The sequence below is a fragment of the Ursus maritimus genome, unplaced genomic scaffold (assembly GCF_017311325.1).
Source record: "Ursus maritimus isolate PB19 unplaced genomic scaffold, ASM1731132v1 scaffold_17, whole genome shotgun sequence".
In the NCBI taxonomy this organism is placed as follows: Eukaryota; Metazoa; Chordata; class Mammalia; order Carnivora; family Ursidae; genus Ursus; species Ursus maritimus.
Genome location: NW_024424119.1, coordinates 55474711 through 55488559, shown reverse-complemented (window position 1 = coordinate 55488559; position 13849 = coordinate 55474711). Strand labels below are relative to the sequence as shown.

The 13849-nt window shown below is 58.3% G+C and overlaps 1 protein-coding gene across 1 annotated transcript in view; it reads left to right on the top strand.

The window, feature by feature from the left end:
- The window catches only part of RAPGEF1 (Rap guanine nucleotide exchange factor 1), a 131020-nt gene that overhangs the window by 112369 nt on the left and 4802 nt on the right, over positions 1-13849 (top strand). The window contains exons 15-23 of the mRNA XM_040631355.1: positions 818-1121; positions 4214-4325; positions 6003-6078; positions 8352-8436; positions 10212-10304; positions 11224-11409; positions 12051-12135; positions 12278-12372; positions 13720-13798. Coding sequence (XP_040487289.1) covers positions 818-1121; positions 4214-4325; positions 6003-6078; positions 8352-8436; positions 10212-10304; positions 11224-11409; positions 12051-12135; positions 12278-12372; positions 13720-13798 — 1115 coding nt within the window. The remainder of the gene's footprint in view (positions 1-817; positions 1122-4213; positions 4326-6002; positions 6079-8351; positions 8437-10211; positions 10305-11223; positions 11410-12050; positions 12136-12277; positions 12373-13719; positions 13799-13849) is intronic.

The window sequence follows — 13849 nt, the reverse complement described above, 5'->3', positions numbered from 1 at the left end:
CGGCCCCACTTTAGGCATTAGCAAGTCATAGAGCACTGTGCAGTTTTCACTCCAGTGTGATTCGACCCTGCCGTGGAAGCTCTTTCTCCTCTGGTGTTCCCTCCTCCTGTCCCCTCTGGTGACCTGGCCCCCACATCATCCAGTTTGGCCTCCACACAGTGGAGCCTTTCCCTAGCTGGCCTTCCGTGGCTCTCCCCCTCCACCCATGACCACGTTCGGTGCTGACTTTTCCTCAAAGCATGCTCCTCAAGGAGGATCCGTGTATTCATGCCACCCTGCTCTCTGTTGTGGCCTCAGTGACAGACCAGGGATGCCCGACAGCCATGTCGTCACTGAGGGGGGCGGGCCCAGCTTCCCAGGGCCAGGCCGCTGGAGGAGAGGGGGCTGCAGTCACGTGCTCCAACAGCTAGACCCCTGGGAACCATAACTGGCGGGCAGTTGGGCATGGCAGTCCCGAGGGCTTGGTGTGACCAGGAAGTCAGCAGAGGTTTGCTGCATCCTGGCAGGGCACCGTGGTTGGGGACACAAGTTTGGAGACAGACAACCCTGGGTGTGAATGCAGGCTGTGGCCATCTAGCTGTGTGGTCTGGGGCAGGGCCTTTACTCGCTCCCAGCCTGTGTCTGTGTGTGTGAGTGGGTACAGTGACACCAGAGGACAGACAGGGTCTTGGTCAGGGCCAGGGGGAAAGAGGCATGTGAAGCCCTTAGTGCAGCGCCTGGCTGAGCTTGGCCGAGTAGCGGCCACCGTGACAGTCCTTTCTTCTAGGAGGTGCTTGGGATGGCTTCATCTAGGCTGGCAGCTGACACAGGTCCTAAGTAGGGGCACCTGTCACTGTCCACAAAGGCAAGATGCTAGTCCGAAGAGGCCCTTACCCTTCCTGTGTCATTAACTGCATTCATGGTTACCTCGTTCACATGTCAGATTGCTCCGTAGGAACTTGTGCTCAGAGGCCACTTGCAGGCGGGAATGCTGGGAAGCAGATCCGCCCAGCGTGGGGCACCTGTCACAAACCCAGCACTGACTTCTCTTTTCAGGAATCACCAGCTATGAAAGATGGACATCCCAGAGATCTCTCGTCGGCCAGCAGCGCACCCGGGAAGGAGAGCAGAGACGGCGACAGGTAGGGAGTGACCATGTAGAGCGGGTTGTCTGAGAGCTTCAGGCCCAGCCGGGGAGGGCAGCCCCCTGCCCGCCAGCATGCCAGGCCTGCGGGAGCTTGAGGTGTACCTCCTTTCCTTCTGACTCGCAAAATTCTGCGTGCTCAGGGTAGAAAACCTGGCAAGTACAGAAATGTGCAAGTCAACCAGAAAAATCACTAACAATCCCACCCTTAAAGGTTTTCGTTCTGGCAGGCAGTCTGCCTTACTTCCTGATTACGTGCTCACATATTATCTACTCTACAGATGACCTGTGACTGTTTTTAAGATTTTATTTATTTATTTGACAGAGTGCGCGAGTGTGCACACACATGAGTGAGGGGAGCAGCAGACAGAGGGAGAGGGAGAAGCAGGCTCCCCGCTGAGCAGAGAGCCTGACAACATGGGGCGCGATCCCAGGACCCTGGGATCATGACCCAGGCCGAAGGCAGACGCTTCACCGACTAAGCCACCCAGATGCCCCCATGACGGTATTTTAAATCCCAGGCCAACCTTCCTTGGCCTCTTCCAAGTTCAAGCGCACTAAGGGGGTGTCAAAGACCCCCCCAAAACTTTTTATTGTGAGTTACTAGATGTGGTGCGTATATCGTGTTGTTAAACCATTTGAAAGTAAGTTACAGACATAACACTCAGCCCCTGAATACTATAGTGTGCCTCCTAAGATGTTTTAATTTTTTTAAAAGACTGACTTAGAGAGAGTAAGCATGCTGGAGTGGGAGGGAGGTGGGCAAGAGGGAGAGAGAGAGAGAATCTCAAGCAGACTCCTCACCCAGTACAGAGCCCAACACGGAGCTCGATCTCACAACCCTGAGATCATGACCTGAGCTGAAATCAGGAGTCGGACACTTAGGGGCGCCTGGGTGGCTCAGTCAGTTATGCATCTGGATTCCTGGGACCCAGCCCCGTGTCGGGCTCCCTGCTCAGCAGGAAGTCTGTTTCTCCCTCTCTCTGTACCCCTCCCCCTGCTCGTGCTCAATCTCCTGCTCTCTCTCCCCCAAATAAATATTTAAAAAAAAAAAAAAAAGAGCTGGACACTTAACTTCTGAGCCACCCAGGCATCCCCTCCTCCTAAGATATTTTAGAAGCCTACCAGATTGCAATACCATTATCACACCTAAGAAAATTAATAATAAATTCCCTCATATCGTCTGCTATGCAAACCACCTTCCATTTCCCCAGTTCTCCCTAAAATTAACTTGTATAGTTTATTTTTTTGGAAGTAAGACCAGTCAGGAGTCAGTACATTTAGTTTTATGTGCCTTTAATCTTTTGCAGCATTTTTCAGTATTCGCACAAGTCACACCTGAGCCGGTTGAGAAATATGTAGTCCGTTTCCCCACGTGAAGGGCCTGCCGACCCTCTGTGCCGTCTGCAACTTCACGTGGACGTCGCCTTCTTAGCGAGCTGGTCTACAAGTCCAAGCTCTTCCTCCCTCTCTAGGCCAAGATTCAGCTACCTCTGGGGTTCTGGGCACAGAGCCAGGCAGTACCCACTTGTCAGGCCTAAGCGTAAAGGGTTGAAGAGGTGGTAAAAATAAAAGAGCAAGAGACAGGAGAACAGACGGACAGCATTCTGTAGGGGCCTGTCGAAGGCCAGCCTGCTGCGGCCACTCCCAGGTGCTCTCCGTGTGGGGTCTGCCCGGGCTAAGATCTCCCCACGGAGTAAGCAGGGGTGATGGGTTTTCTAGTTCAACATCTGGTAGCAAACAGTGTCTGCGCCAAGCAACAGGAGCTCACGGGTTCTGCCTCCAGCAGCACTGAACCCCAGAGCACCATTTTTGAGAGTTGCAGATGGCCCTTGTTTAAAAAAAAAAAAAAAAAAAAGGAGAAGGATGAGCACAGTGACTGCTTAGAAGCAATTACGAAACTGTCCTCTTTCCACAAAGGCCAGACCGCAGACCCGACGCTGAAGGGACACGTAGCACATGGTTCTCCCCAGGAGTGTGTGATTTTGCTCCGGGCCATCCTTGTCTTACCAAAGGCACAAATTTTTAACGTCTCAGATACTTAGGGTTAAAAACGTGGCCTGTGACCACAAGGCCAGCCTGGGCCTCACAGGACCCATGGTGGAAATCATCAGAATAAAACGGGAATATGGGAGAAAATGCCGGGGGAAGCAGGGTGCCTACAGACCCAGCGTTCGTCTGCTCCTAGGATGCCCCCTCACCGCCCCACATTTCTCCTCTGCTGGCGGTTCTGTCCTCCTCCCCCTTCACCAGCAAACTCCTGCTCAGTGCTGCAGGTCTCAGCTCGTCTGTCCTGCCCCAGGGGCTGCTGCCCTTCACACCGGCCTGGGTCTTCTCAGGCTGCTGCCCCTGCTGCTCGTTTTAATGTCAGTCTCTCCTGCTAGACCCAGCACCCCAAGGACAAGGGCCAGTCAGCCCAGTTCATGCTTCTCAGTCCCAAAGAAAGGCAGCCCTTGGAAAAAACTTGAAGAATGACATTAATAACCATGCAAACTCTCTCCCAGCCTGCTTTCCCTTTTGCTCTTCCTGTCCTTGGGTACCAGCTGTGCCTATGGTGGCCTTGACAAAAGTGACTGATCCTATCACTTATTTAAACAGCTCGAGGAAACCTTCTTGATCTCCTTTTTTTTTTTTGTTTTTTGGTTTTGTTTTTTTTTCTTTTCTTTATTCTCTTCTTTTTTTAAGTCCCAATGCAGGACTTGAACTCATGACCCTGAGATCAAGACCTGAGCTGAGATCATGAGTCAGATGCTTACCAGCTGAGCCACCCAGGCTACCCCAGTCTCCTTCTTAATCCCTTCCATTGACAGAGCGTCCACAGAGAGCAAGAAATGTCCCAGGGTCACACAGCTCATCAGTAGCGGCACTGGAGATGCAGTCCGCGCCCTGGCTTCCGGCCCCCACTCAGGCCCCCTGTGCAGGGGATGGGGAGCTGTGTGGCCTTGACACGGGAGCTGCAGTTCCGGTAGAACCTGTGTGGGGGCAGTCGTGACTCGCAGTCACGCAGAGGGCCGCACCACCTCAGTGCCCTGGTGTCCCGGCCCCTGGGGCCTGCTGGACCCTTGCAACAGAAAGTACTTCTGTCTCTAGGGCCTCAAGGTCACCAGATGGTTCAGAGTTGGCTCAGTCGGAGGAGGAAGTGGATGAGCTGTCCCTCATCGACCACAGCGAGATTATGGCAAGGCTGACCCTCAAGCAGGAGGTGAGCACAGGCCTCGGCTGGGCTGGTCCATAAAGAGGGTGAGGGGGCTTTGAGGAGACTGTAACCTGAGGGGTCTCGAACTGAAGGACCCAAGCCAGGCACCGACACGTGAAGTGGCCACCCCACACTTCGTGGGCTCTGCGCGCGGCCTTTACCCTGGCCCCATGCCTGGGCCACGGGGATTGCAGAAGGACCTGGGCAAACAGACGGTCTCCTGGAGAAAGTGCACTGTCCCCTTCTCTGACACTTCGAGAGTCATCTTGGGCAAGTCATGTAACATCTCTAAGCCCAGAGGACAGGACTCTGGAGGATATGATACCAGTGAAACCCGTGTAGGGTGCTCAGCACAGAGCCTGAGCATGGGGGGCCCTCATTAGCATAAGCTGCCTTCACATCAGCATTGACCGAATAACCCACTGGAGTTTCAATGGGAGGCACAGGCTGATTCAGAAATCTTAGGCCCGCAGCCTCCTCTGTCCTGTGCCTTGTCAGGAGTGCCTTGTGCAATTCTGGAAACACAGAAGAATGTCTCAGTGTGATAGCCCTGACCCAGCCCTGGGGAAGTGACTGTGTTTCTGGGCTCCGGCTTCCTGGCAGCGCACGCACAGACAACCAGGCGTATTCTCCCCTTTGCACGTTGCCGGGCCGGGCTGAGCGGAACAGGCAGGGCAGGGCTGGCAGGGGCAGTGGGGCAGCCGGCTTCTCTACAGAGAGAAGTGATGCTTCGTGATCCTTGCCAGAAATTCCTTCTGAAAAATCGGGTCGTGGGCATAGCTGCCCTCAGCCTTAGCTGGAAATCCAAGATGCTCTCAGGACTCTGGAATCCAGGGGTGAAAACAAGTCCTGGAGAGGCAGGTGCATCTCCAAAAACGAGGGCTGTGAACCCCTGGGGACTCGTAGGGTTGGTTTCCTTCAGAACCGGAGGCAGGGGCTGTGGGGCACGCAGGCAAGCCTGGTGCTGTGCTGCCTGGGCTCCCATTCCTGGCCCTGCTAACCGCCCGCTCTGGCTCCAGGCAGGTTTATGGGCTGAAGCCTCTTTGCCCACATGAAAGTAAGGCTTTTTCCTTAATTGGCAGAGGGCAGCTGGTAGCATAGAGGCAACGTCAGGCACCATCGAACATCTTTGTGACGCTTTACACTCCTCTGAGGGCTCCCTGTGGAAGCATTTATGACGTTCTGACAAGTGACTTCTCCTTCCACCTGGGGAAACGGGTGTAAATTCAGGGCAGCTTGCTGCAGTTTTAGGAACGCGGCCGTAGTTGGAAATAATCCTGCTACCTCTCCGGTCTTCTTGGGAGTGGCTGGCAGCAGTCCTGCGTGCCTCCCCGTGGGGTCCCGCCGTTCCCAGCATGAGAACTTCCGTCCTCACCTCCCTGCCCCCTGGGTTGGTGAAGAGGGAGAGATCTAATGGTGCCATCATCCCTCACCTCTGCTGTGACCCAGTGCAGCTCCCAGGGCCGTCCACCTCCCAGATGAGTTCTGGTCTGTCCTGTCTGCAGAGTGCAGAGGGCCCCTGTGCTGGGTCACACTGCTCCCGGGTGAGGGAGGGCAGGGGGCAGGGGGTCCCGGGGTCTCCGCAGTGCAGCGGCTTGGTCATCTCGTCCCTGCCTAGAACTTCCCGATCTGACTCTCGTGGCTGAATTCTGCTGCGTGTCCTCCTTTGCTTTGTCCTTGCAGGGTGACGATGGGCCAGACGTCCGTGGCGGATCTGGAGATATCCTACTGGTGCACGCTACTGAGACAGACAGGAAAGGTACGGCAGCGCCCTGGGCAGGGGCCTTGGTCTCTTGGGGTGGGCTGGCCCCTCAGCCCTGCCCTCTGCTGTCCCCTCCACCAGCCCTCAGGGGGTCAGAACATGGTCCTGGTGTCGCGCGGTCACTGTGCGGAGAGCCCACCCTGGGGATGGAACCAGCCCTCTCAGGGGGCGCCCTCCATGGGTAAAGAGTAATGAGGACCCCAAAGGCCCCCAGGGGCGGCAGAGGGGGAGCTTCGACTCAGAGCTCAGCACCTCAAGTGACAACGTGTCCAACAAGGTTAACGTTCCAGCAACACGGAGGTAGCTGTTTCTACTTCTCCTGAGGTCTGACGCATTAGGTGATTCCAGACAGCGGCCTCCACGAGGACCCCCCGGCACGTGTTCTGTCCAGAGCTCAGTCTAGAGCAGCGGTGGCACCGTCACAGGACGGGCTTCTGACCCCTCGGCACGTGGCTGCCATGTTCAGCATCCTGATCTGCTGACAGGGCTGGAAAGGCAGGGGGCGTACTGTTGGGTGGATTCTGCTAGCAAAAGAGCACTCCGTCCACATCGTGTTTCGGCGGGGGGTGGGGGGGGCCGTGACCCTGACCTCTGCCAGGACGGAGGAGGGGCACTGCAGGGCCCGCACATGGGCACCCCCCAACCACTCCTTTTCCTTCTACATCTTTGAAAGTTATTAAAAAGGGGATGTGCCAACAGTATTAAAGCCAGTTATGGAGAGAATTAAAATGGCCCAGTCCTGAAACCCTCACCCACCCATTTTATTTTTATAATGACGATGCCCCTGTTTTTATAGCAGATTTCCCGAAATATGTTACACAGAATGACTCTGGGAATTTTTAAATTATGAAAATAGTATAGAAATGGTCACATTGCAGAGAATTTGAAGAATAGAGAAAAAAGAAATGACCCCAACGAACTCACCGTAGCCACTATTTTGCCTTCCGGGGTTTCTTCACCCCTGGTTTCTTTGGACTGGGGCAAAGCCCGGTCGTGGGGACTGAGTTCAGAGCCAGGCACGTCCCATTCCTTCCCTTCCCTTCCCGGCCTCGGCCGACCCGGCTGTTTGAAGCGGTCCCCAGTGGACAGGGAGGTGCGCGGAGCCGACGTGAGGCAGCGTGGCACACAGGCCGTGCTCGGGAGCGGCCCTCGCTCAGCTTCTCTGCGGTTGCACGCCTGCCTCAGCTGGGCAGGAGGAACGGTTTTCATGTTTATCCAAAGGGCTGAAGTGGGAGCTGGCTCCCGTCCTCAGCTTGGAGCGGCAAGCTCTGCTGTCCTGCAGGTGTGGCCAGATGGAGCCCCCGGGGGCAGGGCCGTCCAGAGCCTTCCAGGTGGCCAACGGTGCCCGGGAAGGGAGGCGCTGCCATCAGCTGGGACCTCCACTGGATTTCAGTCATGGAGAGATTTTGAGGGTGCAGGGAAACCAAGTCATTTGTACACGGATGGATGCTGGAGGCAGAGGCCCTGGCCCACGTAGCACGTTCCTTGGGCAGGTGGCTTCCTGTGGACCAGAGACCACGCCAGTGCTACTACACTGAGACGCCCACGGCTCAGGGCAGGCAGACTTGGATCTGTTCTTCCAGAAGCAGGCACTGGCCTGTGCTGGGCCCATCTCCGCCTCCTCGCCTATCCCGTCTTTGAACAGAAGCCCCAGGGGGGCAGTGAGCTGCATGAGTTTAGGGGTCCAGGATGAGGAGCTGGAGCAGGATGCTGTTGGGCCGTGCTGTGTGCTTCCAGCCCGTGAGCCTCCTTCCCGGCACCTGCTCTGCCAGCCAGACCCCCCCCCCACCCCGCCGTGCAGACCCCAGGTGCAGGAGCAGGTGTTGCTTTTGCTTTCATTTGTGCTGGAGGTAACTGGCTAGGGCAGGGCCACGGGAGCCAGGGTTCGGCTGAGCCCGCACTCCTCGGCTGGAGAAGCGGGGATCCTCTCGATTCCTCCACCTGGTGAGCTGGGGGATGAATGAGAGAAGACAGGAGAAGGGGGTCCACGTCCACAGAAGAATAGCCCTATCTTAGGTCTCTCGATATGTGGAAATTCCCAAGATTTTTGTTCCTGGGCCCTGCCATCTCAAGTATTACCTATGACTTAGCTTCCAAATCCTGCCGATGAGTTTGAATTATTTTCTCTGTGCCCACGATTAAGACCCTTTGAATCAGCGAGTCTTAGGACAGCTAAGGAGCTGGCAGGGACGGAGGTATGTGTGGCAGGCGCGTGCCCGTCTGCGTCCCCTGCCAGCGGCGGCATCACTCATCGGTTGTTCTTGCTCTAGATTTGGTGTTGTACTGTGAGGCCTTCCTGACCACCTACAGGACCTTCATCACCCCGGAGGAGCTCATCAAGAAGCTGCAGTACCGATATCCTTTCCCGTGGCCCCCACCCCTGGCCCCACTCCTCTCCCGGCACAGAGCCTTCGGAGCCGGCCAGGAGAGCGGGCCTTTCTTCCTGCTGCCCTGCGCCCTCGCTTTGGGACATCAGGCCAGGCTTTCTCTTCCAGTCTCCTTCCTTGTCTGAGGGCTGAGTGAGATGACACGAGGTACAGCGGGTGTGCTGCCTGATGGCAGTTGTGGTCACCAGGGAGTCCTGAAAAGGAGTTAGAAGGAACAGATACACCCCAAGAGGGAGAATGCATGCAGGCCCCCCTGCAGCTTCTGAGCTGAGCCCCAGACCACTGAGGTGACAGGTCCCAAGTGTGCAGGGCTTATGGGGGCCAAGCCTCACATGAACAGCCTTGGGGGAAGGCACAGCCGCTCCGCCTGGTGGCAGACCCAGCAGTGGACAGAAAGACCATATCCAGAGAGAATCGGCTCCTACCCCTCAACTGTCTCTGCCCCAGCGGCTCACCCTTTCAGGGATGACTCCGTGCAGCAGCGGTCGAGGAAGACCCCGGGCCCTGGGACCCACCGTCATTGACTTTCTCTCACACCTGCTCCTCTGTGGAGGCTAACCTGAGCTGGGGCTCTGAACAGCGCACTCTCCCAGGGAGCCCTGTTCCCTGGCCACCTCCCCGGGTCACAGCCCACGACTGCCATCTGCTGGACGGCTGCTGTTACTCGGGGCGGGAAGTCCCGAGTCCTGCAGGCTGACCCCTTCCTTTCCTGTGTGCCAGGAGGCTTGGCTTCTTGTCTCCTCCGGACCTCTGTCGCTCCTTTCACGGTCCCCGTGCCCCAGCCCTGGAGGACCTGGTCTCTCAAGGGTTAAGTAGACAGTCCCCACTGCAGAGACTTATGTTCCCTGTAGCCTCAGGCGTTCAGTTGCTCGCAGGCCTCACTCGGCAAGTGACAGTAACTCCCTTGAGAACTTCCTAGTGGGCAGGATGACGCGAAGGCTCACTTACTGTCAAACTCCTCGATATGTCATTGTTACGTTGCATACACCGTTATATTACTACCTGTTACAGCTCGGAGAGCTTGCATGACCCAAATGCAGTTTGGTGGGAGAGTGGCCACCCCATACACATGTGCTCCAGAGCTCAGGCTCCCAGCACCTACCCGCGTGGCTGCGTCAGGCATTAATGGGAATGTTGCAGCATCGAGATCCTGGGCACCGCTGCCTTGTAAGGCTTCTGCTGCAGGCTCCGGGGACAGTCCCTGGTCCGAGGCTCCTTCCCGAGCATCCACGGATCCCTGGAGAACGGGAAGACCAGCCAGAGCAGGGGCTGGAGAGTCAATGGTGAACACGAGAAGATGGTGAGAACCACAACCTTGGGGAGGAGCTGGAGGTGGCCGGCTGTGTGTCTGCTGAGGGGAAGGGGCATCTGAAGCTGCAGAGAGATGGCTGGGATGGAACTCAGGGCAAGAGTGCAGGAGGCATCTAGGGTGCCATGCGCCCCCCCCTCCCAGTCCCATTGAGAGGGTGTTTAGGGCCTGTAGGTTTTGACCACCTGTTTCCACCTGAGGCTCAGCAAGGCAGCCTGCAGTGTTTCAGGTCTCACGGGGAGCTGGGGGTGGGAGGTCCGACGGAAAGGCCGTGGAAGCCGTCCTATGGGCCCGGCTCCTGGTGGAGGGGGGGCCTCCCTCCCAGGGCTCCTGCACGTCCTGAGCGCCCTGTAAACGGCAGCTGGGAGAAGGTAACCCTCCCCTCCCCCCATCCCTGCCTGCGTGAGAATGGCTTTCCTTAACCCACACTCCACGTACGAGAAGTTCTCACCCTTTGCGGACACGTTCAAGAAGCGCGTCAGCAAGAACACGTTCTTCGTGCTGGTGCGGGTGGTGGATGAGCTCTGGTGAGTGCTCGTGCCCATGAGGTGGCAGGGAGGCTGGGGCGGGGGAGCCCGGCAGGCCTGGGGCACCCCAGGGTTCCCCACCGGGGCTGCAGTCTTCCTTGCTGAGGTGGGGACGTCCCGTCCCATTCTACCCGTTTATGCCAAGCTGTGTGCCCACGGAACGTACCCTGCAGCTCTGGGTCGGGCTTGCTCCTGCCCACCCGAGCAAGACCCTTGGGGAGAATGACCAGCCACCCAGATCTCCTCGTGGGGGCCATCCCTCGTAGCCACACCGTCAGCGGGCACTGGTGGATCCCCACCTGCTCGCCCCAGCGCCCCCCTGCCCCGACTCAGCACTCACCGTTACATGCACTTAACAAGGGCACGTCCGGCAGCTCCCTCTCCTGGGTCTGGAGAGCCGTGGTGAAGGAAACCACAGGCCCTGCCTTCAAGGCATTTCCCTTCTGCGGGGACGGTGGCCTCAGCCCGGGACGGCACAGCCATGAGAGCGCCGTGCGCGGAAAGCGCTGCGCGGAGGGAGTTCAGGAGGGTCCTGCAGGCGGCTGCTCTGAGGGGCCGGGGCCTCTTAGTGACTCATCACCCAGGCAGGACCAGGGGCTTCCTCTGGGGCAGGATTGGAGTGAGATTGTCTCCGTGGCCCAGGCCCGAACGTGGGCCCTGAAGCTTGTCCAGTGCCAGCTGGCATTTGCTGAGAGCACAGCCATTCTGTATCACCAGCGGGACTGCTCCCCGCGCTTCTGAGGACCTGGGTGGCCATCCGGACACATTTTCTTGCTCTCTTCCCTGAAGAGATTTCCTAGCCCTGCTGGTCGCTGCCACGTGACCCTTGGGTATTCTGAGGTAGATTCTGGGCCTGGTGGCAGCCGTCCTCTTCCTGGGCTATGTCCCAGCCCCTGACGTGTGGCCCTTGGCCCTCTAGCCTCGTGGAGTTGACCGAAGAGATCTTGAAGCTGCTGATGGAGCTGGTCTTCCGCTTGGTGTGCAGTGGGGAGCTCAGCCTGGCCCGTGTGCTCCGGAAGAACATCCTGGACAAGGTAGACCAGAAGAAACTGCTCAGGTGTGCCAACTCCGACCAGCCCCTGGCAGCCCGGGGGGTAGCCGCCAGGTGAGCCGCCAACCGTCCGCCCGTGGCTCTCCGGCCCTAGAGCCTCGCGTCCTGGTTGTGCCCAGGCACTGTGATGAGGGGTCTTGTGGACAGCCCAGTGCATTCCCCAGGGGCTGGGCCTCTTCTCCCGGGGGTCATGATGTGTGATTTAAAAAAAAAAAAAACCCTTTTTAACCAAGAAGTGAGGAGGCAGGGCGGGGGGGCACTTAGGAGGACAGCAGACAGGTGAATGCATTCTGGGCTGTGGTCAGCTCTTGTCTTCCCGGCAATAACGTGGCAGTTGTGAATTCTTGACCCCCCACCCTCCAGGCCGTCCTGAACATTCCTACAGACCTGTAGGGCTCTAGTGTGTTGCAGGTGCCCTAGCCATATGTTCCCACTGGGCCCCAGCAGTGGGGTCAGGCTGAGTTCTCAGCGCAGTTGTCACGGGACCCCCCCAGCAGAGGCACCACGGTCCCCAGCCAGAGTGCGGTCTGGTCATGCCCTGCCACTGGTCGGCTCTGAAGCCGCTGTCCTCCTGCTGTGATGCAAGGCTTGGGGCGGCTGCTCACTCTGACCTCCCAGCTCTGAGGCCAGAGGATGGCACCCAGCCACCTCCCGCTGTCCCTGTCCCCACTGCTCATCTCGTGCCTCTCTTCTAGGCCGGGGACTTTGCATGACTTTCACAGCCATGAAATAGCCGAGCAGCTGACCCTGCTGGATGCTGAGCTCTTCTATAAAATAGAGGTATGGCGTTGCGCAGGGCTGGGGGCAGGAGAAGGCTGTCCCTTGCCCCGGAGGGAGCAGCTGCTGGTCCCTAAGCAGGAGAAACTGCCCATCATCGGGAAGCCAGAAGGCTCCGGCTCCAGCCGCTCCACTTCCTTTGCAGATTCCTGAGGTTTTGCTTTGGGCAAAAGAGCAGAATGAGGAGAAAAGCCCCAACTTGACCCAGTTCACAGAGCACTTCAACAACATGTCATACTGGTAAGAAGGGGCGGCAAGGGGTGGCGGTGCAAAGCCTCGGTTCTCTACAGCAGCAGGTTGGCCAGGTCGCCATGCTGTCTTCACACCAGCAGGAGGTGCCCTTCTCCTCCCAGCTCGCAACGAGGCCCTGGGCGTTACTTGGGAACTGCGGGCAGCAGAGAGCACACTGGCTGAGGAGATGTCCGTGACAGGGGGGAGTCCAGGATCAGTTAGTAATGTCTGCCCTAGGTGGCGGCAGGGGCAGGAGTGTTCACGGTGCCATCCCGCACTGGTCACGGCCCAGCTCCCCACTGCCAGGCGGCCCCAGGGCCGAGCCTCACACGGACACGATCTGAAAGAACAGCAAAGGAGCACGTTCTGTTCAGACTTTAATTAGGCCTGAATTCTTAAAATGAAGCCCAAAGGTATGCTTGCACTAGAACACTAACCGAATGGTTAGCTTTTCAAGGTGTGACTTAAAGGTGCCCCCAGCGTCTCGGCATCAAACATCATGGTCAGAGCGCGGTAGCCACGCAGTCCGCGCTGCGCGACCCACCCTGCTCGCAGCCCATGCTGCCACTGACGGAACATCTGAGATTTGTTAAACCTCCGAGGACTGCTTGTTAGAGGGAACCTGGGTCATGTCCCACTTGGCCGGCTTTTCTCCCCCCACAGGAGGTGCTCCGCTCCTCAGCAGCTCGAGCTCAGCCATCGCAAGCCGCCGTCGAAGGCAGTGGCTTGTAGGGCAGACGGAAACTGCACACAGCCTTGAGCCCGGCCTCCGACCCAGCCCCCTGCCGGGCACACCCCCGAGGGGGTTCCAAGGAGGAGGTGCAGGGGGCCCGCAGAGCCCCGGTCCGCGGGGCATGCTCAGGGCGGGTGCCCTTTATTGGGGCCAAAGACAAGGCAGAGGCGGCACTCTCTCGAGTGGCCGGGCAGTGGCCCCTGTGAAGCCACAGGGTCTCCAGGCCACAGTGAGGTCCTCGTGCAAGCTGGCCTCGTGGCTGCCGCCGAGGTTCTCGAGGTGCCCTCCTAGCTCCCGTGCCCCCTCGTCTCCTGAGCTAGTGCTGAGGCCGTGTGAGGAGCCCTGCCAGCCCCAGCGGGGCTCGGGTCGGCGCTCGTCAGGAAATCGCGTGGCTGCTCCAGCCCCCATCTGCACGCACGCCCAAGGTCCCCGTCACACCGCGTCCCCTCTCGGCCTATCCCTGCGATGCTGTGAGCGCCGCGACAGCAGAGACGGGGGCAAGGCTTGGCGCCTCAAGAGCCCTGGGCACGCGCCGCGGGTGTCCACGTCCCTCTCCACCAGGACACTTAGGGGTCTGAAGGGAGACCAGTCAGCTCAGCCATCTTTCCCTTTGGCTCCCGCAGGGTGCGGTCGATCATCATGTTACAGGAGAAAGCCCAGGACAGGGAGCGGCTGCTGCTGAAGTTCATCAAGATCATGAAGGTGCGCCCCCCCACCCCCGAGCCTGCACCCCCCCCACCCCCCCAGCCTGCA